This window comes from Arachis ipaensis, chromosome B06 (assembly GCF_000816755.2).
Source record: "Arachis ipaensis cultivar K30076 chromosome B06, Araip1.1, whole genome shotgun sequence".
Taxonomy (NCBI): Eukaryota; Viridiplantae; Streptophyta; class Magnoliopsida; order Fabales; family Fabaceae; genus Arachis; species Arachis ipaensis.
The window spans coordinates 8,052,737-8,060,790 of NC_029790.2; the positions used below are offsets into that span (position 1 = coordinate 8,052,737).

At 34.8% G+C, this 8,054-nt stretch overlaps 1 protein-coding gene across 1 annotated transcript in view; it reads right to left on the minus strand.

The window, feature by feature from the left end:
- The window catches only part of LOC107645651 (30S ribosomal protein S17, chloroplastic), a 7,633-nt gene extending 5,400 nt beyond the window's left edge, over nt 1-2,233 (minus strand). Inside the window, exon 1 of the mRNA XM_016349729.2 lies at nt 1,731-2,233. Within this exon, the coding sequence (XP_016205215.1) occupies nt 1,731-2,168 (438 nt within the window). The 5' untranslated portion in view covers nt 2,169-2,233. The remainder of the gene's footprint in view (nt 1-1,730) is intronic.

The following is an 8,054-nucleotide window of genomic DNA, read 5'->3' on the forward strand; positions in this document are numbered from 1 at the left end:
AGTTCTGACTAACTTTGGAGATAAAATTTAATTTGCATGTTTAATAATTCTCCAAAACTGAGGGAATTTTTCTTCCCCGTTAACATCTAGTAGACGATTTGGGTATGTTTCATGAATTCAATTGTTTTATTATTTACATGTAATGTAATCACAAATAATCACCACATGAACAAATTCCTTGTTTAAAATGATGATAGTGATTAACGTCTCTCACAGAAATTTTCCTGCATGTGATCTTTGATATGAACTTGATGGCAATATGTCACATATTCGTAGGTTCTTTGTTATCAGAAGTCTGGTTCTTGAGGGAGTACTAATGAGTCCAAATGCAATGGCCAGTTTCTCACTGTGACTGCACACCATGTTTGTCTTCTCATCTTCCTCAACATCATGGAATACAGATCCTGTGTCCGGGACACACCCAGCTTCTCTCATTAGCCCTTCTAACCTCTTTAGTTCTGCATATATTGCATCACAATCTGGATGTGACACGTCCCCAGAGGGAAATGCATACACTTTGTTCTTCACCTCAATCCAGCTACAAGCCATGTTTTCTTTATCCCTTTATCTATCATTATCTGGTTCCCAATTACCCAATTTAGCATATATGTTAGCCAAGATCACATAATTTCCCAAATCGTCAGGGTCAAGCTCAATCAGCTTTTCCAAGGCTAGCTCTGCCAACTCCACATTCCCATAGATCTTGCATGAATTTAGGAAAGCACCCCACACCCCAGAAGCCGGCCTTACACTCATATGTCGGATAAGATCATAAGCCTTGTCCTGTTTGCCACAGTGACCAAGAAGATCAACCATGCATGTGTAGTGTTGAACAGTTGGATTGATACCACAATCCCTTACCATCATATCATAAAATGCTTGCCCTTCCCCTTGGCTGCAAGCCGCTAGAACACCAACAAAGGTTATAAGATCCGGCCGGGTCTCTTTCCTCATTACCTCGAATAGTTCCAAGGCTTCCTTGGTAAGACCATGCATTGCATAACCAGTGATAATTGCATTCCAAGACACAACTCTTTTCTCCCTAAGCATCTCGAACAAGGCACGAGCAACTCTTACAGAACCCACTTTGCATACATATCTATCAGAGCAGTCTTGACCTTATCATTGGAGTGAAATCCATGTCTCCAAGCAAAACCATGGATCTCCTTCCCATGAGGAAGACAGGCAATGTCAGCCGAGGACGAAATCACAATTACAAGAGTTGCCTCGGTGGGTCTTACACCGGTCACCACCATGTACCTACACAGAGCAAGTGACTCATCAAGGTGTCCATTCCACGCATAAGCCGCGAGTATGGAGTTCCACAACACAGCATCTCTTACAACAATTTTGTTAAACACATGGCGAGCTTCAATCAGACAACCACACTTGGCATACATATCAATGACAGTAGCACCTACAAAGAAATTCCTCTCCCAGCCAGTTCTAATCACACACTCATGGATGCCCCTTCCCTCTCCAATAGCAAAGAGTGCAGAGCATGCTTTAAGAGCAAAGTTTTGGAGGTTGATGAAGGACCTCTTTAAAATAATTTATCAAACATGTGTCATGCACAATGAGAAGCAGAGAAACAAACCCCAATTGATAAGTGAATTAAACAGTGAACATGATTGCATAACACATGAATATGACAGTACACATCACATAAGCATAACAAAATCCAAAAGCATTCCAACAAGAACAATAGGAAGTAAAATTGAGGACTAAGCCTGTTGTTGAGACTCCAAGGGGATTCCAATGTCGGAAGCGGAATCATCAACGGGGTTATTGGTGGAATCCTTCTTGGGAACAGAGACGGCGACGAAAGTCTTGGTCTTACTGATAGGCCTGCTCTTGAGGAGTTGAACGATGTCACCAACCTTGAACTGGTTGTCAGGGTCGTGAGCCTGGTACTTCTTCTTCTTCCTCACGCGCCTCTTGTACTTCGGGTGAGGTGCCAGACGAACAACCTCCACCGCCAGCGTCTTGTCGCTAGTGGCGCAAACCACCTTCCCCTGCATCGACTTCATCGCTCTAATGGTAGGCATCGAACACGGCGCTGATGGTGCTGGGAATGTAGTGGCAGTTGGGGCGGAACGGAGGATTCCGCCGCCATGGAGGAACGGGGTGGAGAACTTGGGGATTGAAGGCAGCTGGAGAAGCCACATTCTTATCTGAGACACAAAGGGATAAGGATTCTCTTCTCTTCTCTTTATCTTCTTTACTGTGTCACCACGTTGCACCTCCTCTTTCTTATTCCATAATAGGTCCACCTTCTTTCTTATTATAATTTTTAACTTTTTTTTATCATTCTTTTGTATTCTTAACATCAAAATCTTAAATGCTTGAATTATGTTTATTTCTTTGTCAAATTGAGGGACATTCATTTTTTTCAATTAAGAAGAGATAAATTATTACGAATCAAATTTTTAAGTCAGTAACTTAATAAAATAAATGTTTGATCACTCTTAAATTAAAATCATTAAACTTATATATAATGGAAATTATTAATTCAACTGTGATAAAATTATGCAAAGCAGTGCTTAAAAAAAAAATTAAAATGCATTATATTTTTATGAAATACAAACTAAGTCATTGACCAGTGTTCTATTGTTCCTACAAAATGATTGATATCTACATTGAAACTGCCACAGAAAAAATTAAAGATTATAAGGGAATTAACGATACAAATAATTGATACATCACAAAAGTAGTTACAAGTCTTTACAAATTCTTCGATAAACACAAGATTATTGGAGACACAGAAACGTGTTGTTATACACACATGGACATGATGATCAATTTTATATAATTCTCTTTTCTAAGTACAAGAGAACAGAACATGGTAAAAGAATCATGTATAAACAACGATGAAAATTTTCAATAAACACTTAAGCTCTCTAATAACGTGATGTTAGACTTCTCATAATATTCAAGTTGTCTAAGTAAGATGTCTTCTTATGTGTATTTACTTTTGGAATTTTCTGTTACTGATGCTGAGTCAATGTGTTTTTTATGACATCTTGTTGGAAAACTCTAATTTTTTTTAAGTTTTAACTCTAGATAATATAAAAGTCCTAATACTCCTGCCGAGTTCAGAACGATGTATAATCTATATATTACACAAAAAATTATTTTGCAACTCTTTTTTTTTTCAAATAGAAATGTAATTCGCCCAAATTAACTTATCAGATATATATATATATATTTTAAAGCAGGAAAAATATGATTATTGGTTAAGTAAACTTTTTCTAAAATACATTTATTTGGTGATGTGTGTTTTTTTCCCACTGATAGGACTATATATATTATTTTAGATTATTTAACGAGAGAATTCAATAATCCGTTTTATATTCTCTGGCTTTCTTTTCCATGCATGTTTTTGCATTCTCGGGTGTCATTTTCTCAGTTATTTTAAGCCCAAGATTTTGAAATAGTCATGACAAGATCGGGTGCTAGCTGTTTGCCACCAAAAGTGGGCAAGAAATTAAAATTATAACGTCTCAACTTAGCTTAATTTTATGTACTATTAATTAGATTAGCTGATTTTAATTCTAATAATAATTTATCCTTCAAAGTTCAAAGAAAGGAATGACTTAGAAGAATGGAGCCATAGCCCATAAGCAACCTGCATCAGCTTCTGTCGTTGCTGCAATAGCGCGTATATTATGCCTACAATTTTCTTGGTCGCGGTAGCTATTCAAAGTTTCAAATCATGTTCACACGGCATCGTCCAAACCTGATCAAGGAACGAAAGACTATTCAAAGTATGTGAATAATATTTTGAGGACAATATTAGAGAGAAAAAAAAAATTTGTCTTATATAATATTTATTAATTTTAGTAATCTATTATATATTTCTAACTTTAGAGTTAAGATGTATTATACGTTATTTTTTTATTATAATTAAAATCAAATTTTTTTTCTAAAATTAAGGAATTCTCCTTTCTTTCTTATTAATTTTACACTAAAATGTGTCATATGTCACTCTTTCATTGTAATTGAAATTAAATTTTTTTCTCCAAAATTAAAGAATTCTTTCCTCCTCCTTACTAATTTTACAACCAAAATGTGTCACATGTCACTCCATCATTGCAATTGAAATCAAATCTTTTCCTCCAAAATTAAAGAGTTCTTCCCTCCTTCCTCTTTTTTCTTCCTTTCTCTATTTCTCTCATTCCTTCCACCACTCTATCTTATTTTATATATCTTTATTAATATCAATGATTAATTACTAATTTAACAATCAAATGTGCAACATGACATTTTATAATTGCATTAAAATTGAAATTGAAATATACCTATATTATGTATCATATATTACTATCTCATTTAATAATCAAATGTATCACACGATACTCTCTTATTAAAATTGAGAGAAAATATTTTTTTTCAAAATTAATAAACCTCCTTCCTAAATTCTCTCATCTACCTCTCTCCATTTTTCTATTTCTCTCTACTATTTTTACTCTTGTTACGGTCCGGCCCAAAGTAGACACGGGCCGACCCGACCCGAAAACCACCCGGCCCCAACGGCCGGGTAGAAAGCACCCAGCTGTCAACCCGGACACGCGTCCCAGACAGCTGTGATAGGAAGCTTCTACAATAGTGGGCTCTGCCCTTAAGGGGCCCACTCCTAACACGGTATATATGGGGAGGGTCCTACCCCTCCCCCAAGGTACGTCACACATACCACCTACTCACTTTTCACCTACACACTAACTGACTAGAGCGTCGGAGTGTCTTTGCAGGTGACACCCCCCTCTCTTCACAGCGAGTCCTTGGCTTCCCGGCTGGTCCTCCTCCAGCACAACCACATTGAACAAGGCACTCCCCACCATCTTGAATCACTATCCGAACAGTCCGATATCCGATTTACCGAACATTGGCGCTGTCTGTGGGGATTGCCTGAATGGACGTCGTGCAAGTTTCCGGAGACCATGGCCGCAACAACTCTACATATAATTTATATTTTATATTAGTAATTTGACAAATCAAAATATGTCATCTGATATTTTTTTACAATTAAAATAATTTTTTTCTTTTAAAATTAACAAACTCTCACTCTCACTCTCATTCTTTGTATTTATCTTTTTCTCTCTTTTCTCTCATTCTCTATTTTTTTCATCTTTCTGTTCTACAGAAACAAAATTAACAAAAAAATATAATTCAAATAAAAGATATTATTATTATATACATATTTTCTTAATTTTTTATTTAGTTTTAAATCTAATCTATATTTTTATTTCTCTTCTTTCAAATATTTTTTACATATAATTTGGAGAGAATACTAATATTATAATTAAAAGTTAGAATTAAGATTCAATTGTTTTAAAAAAAATTAATTTTGAGTTAATTTTATAACTAGCAGTATAATTTTTTTATACTAATATCTAATTCTATATTTATATACATAGAGAGAAAAAATATTATTTTTAAATAGCAAGTATAAAATTAATTATTTCTATTTGTGCAACAGACTTAACACCTAATTAATGTAAAAGTATACACGTTAAATTATTTTAAATTTTAGATAATGAATGTTAAAATTAATTATTAATAAAAAGTGAGACTTTTCATATAAAAATAATAACTAAAAATCCTATTATTTAATTTTTTATCTACAGATATCTTGGTCTTTTTAGTCAAAAATTTTTGTCAACTTACGATTTTTTTTGTAAAAGTAATTTGATTTTATAAATCTTTTATGCCATGCATAATCTATACTGTCAGAAAGTGGATCGTAATTTTAAAAAATTTATATTCCCGTAATGTTATTACGGGTAAAAATACTAGCTAGTTCTGCCTAAATTTCATAAAAGATTAGAAGATAAAACAACATTTTAAGAGAAAAAATACCAAGAAAAAATCATTAATCTCCACAAATCAGAGTCCGAAGCAAAGGGCAGAACCCGAACCCAAGCAATCTTACTAACAAACCCCATTCGCACTAAAATAATAGAGGAGGTAAATACTTGTACGTGCTTATCTATTTCATTTTTAACAAACTAAATTATATTTTTTTTGGAATTCTAATCAATTAATCAGTGTCATACTTTTAATTTCTGAATCCAAAAATACATCAACAACAAAAATTAAATTAATACCATAGTTGGTAGCCACTCAAGAAGTACATAGAGAGCAACAACAACAAGAATAAGTACGTTGAGTTCTTTGGATCCTTGCCGCACCAAGCCACCATTTTTGAAGTTAGTTCTTCATCCCTGCAATGATCAAAGAAAATAATTAAACTAAATTAAAAACAGACTATGTCTTCCTTAAATTAGATAAGGCCATTTCAGAAGCCAATACACATTCAGACATAATACACATTCAGAGACTTAAACCCCCAAATTAAAAACCCTAAAATCCAAACCCTAAAAATCTCACATTTCACAGACGATTGACCCAATCCTTTCACACTCAAGTTCTAACCTAACTTGACATTGGTTATGCTAATACCTAACTATACCTCTTAGTGCTAACCCAACTAAGAAAGGGATACCTTACGGGTACAAGATACAAGACACAATCATATCTAAAGAAATCAGAAAACAACTCTAGGCTTTTCTCTCAAGTGTATCTCTCAGCCTTTTTCCACTCATGGCTTTTTCTCAAGCTTTCTCACAATGCCTTTTCTCTCAAGAAATTACAGAAAGATAAGCTTAGAAAAGTACATTACAATCAGTAAAACATGAAGGAGATTGACTTCATCAACAGCCTCTTTACTATGTGAAAAACCAGCTTTGCAAACCACTGATTTAGTTCTTCAGTGTTGGCCGAATGCTTCTTTGATAGAAAGCATTATCCAAGTAGAGGAACTTCACAGGGAATACTTCACAGAACACAACTCTGAAACTCTGGTTTTCTCTCCTTGCCTCTGAATGAACAGCAAGCTTCTTTTTTATCTCCTTGCATGTTCCTTGGTTCTTCTTCCAAGGTCAACAACACCTTGAGCCTTGAGCTTCACCAACCCACTGGCTCACTTTTTCTTCTTAAACATCAAAGTAGGACCTTTGCTTCTGACTTCTCCAACTTGACCGAAAGCCATGAAGGAGTGACCGAAATTGTTTTCCAATGGTCAACTAAATCTGAACCATTGATATGCAACTTGGTCCCCAAGAATCTCTTGTGACCGTGGATTTGTAGCAGTGAGGAACAGAGATCAACTTTTCCCTTGAATGCCATTTTCGGATAGAGCAGAGAGTTGGGAAGAAGGGATGAAGATCTGATGCATGCAAGATGAGATGGATTACCTTTCTTAAGCTTGATTTGGTTTGGAATTTCTATTTTAGCTTCTGTGCTTCAAGCTTCAACTCTCTCTCTCTCTTGCTTCTTTGGTTACTAGCTTAGTGAAATGATTTGACTTGATTAGAGAGGAGAGGAACGTTGCTTACTTTGGAGGAGTGAAGAATTCAATCTTACAAGAGAAGCTTTGTGGGATGGATACCGGCTTAGATCCGGTTTTTATTAAGCAACCCGTTTGGCCTATTGGATCCTTTGGCTTTGTTTCTTTTTGGGTTGTGCTTGTTTATTTACCCATCAGCCTTGCTATATTATTTTCATACCATTTGGGCTGCTTAACTTGAATTATGGCCTGCAACATAACATAAATAATTAGCAATGTATACTTATTAATTAAACAACTTTAATTATTTATTTTGCCAAAAATAATGTTTGTCATCACTAATTAATTTAGTTAATTTCTTAACTCAACAATCTCCCCCTTGATGACAAACATAATTTAAGCAATAATCAAAAAAGGAAATAAATTGAGTAAGGTATAGAAACTCCCTTTGATTTTTGTCATTTGCTCTTATGTTGCTCCCCCTTTCTTTTTCAAGATTAGCTCCCCCTGAATTTGTGCTTTCCTTTTTGTTTCTAATTTTCTTTGATCTTAAAGAGAGCACAATGAAGAACTAAATACATTTATCTTGGCTAAGGGATATCAGATAAGCAACATCACATAATCAGCCCAACATCAAGCTAATACCATCAGCAAACAAATTCAGCATGTGAGAACAAGTATTAATGCAGCAAAGAGTATTCAACAT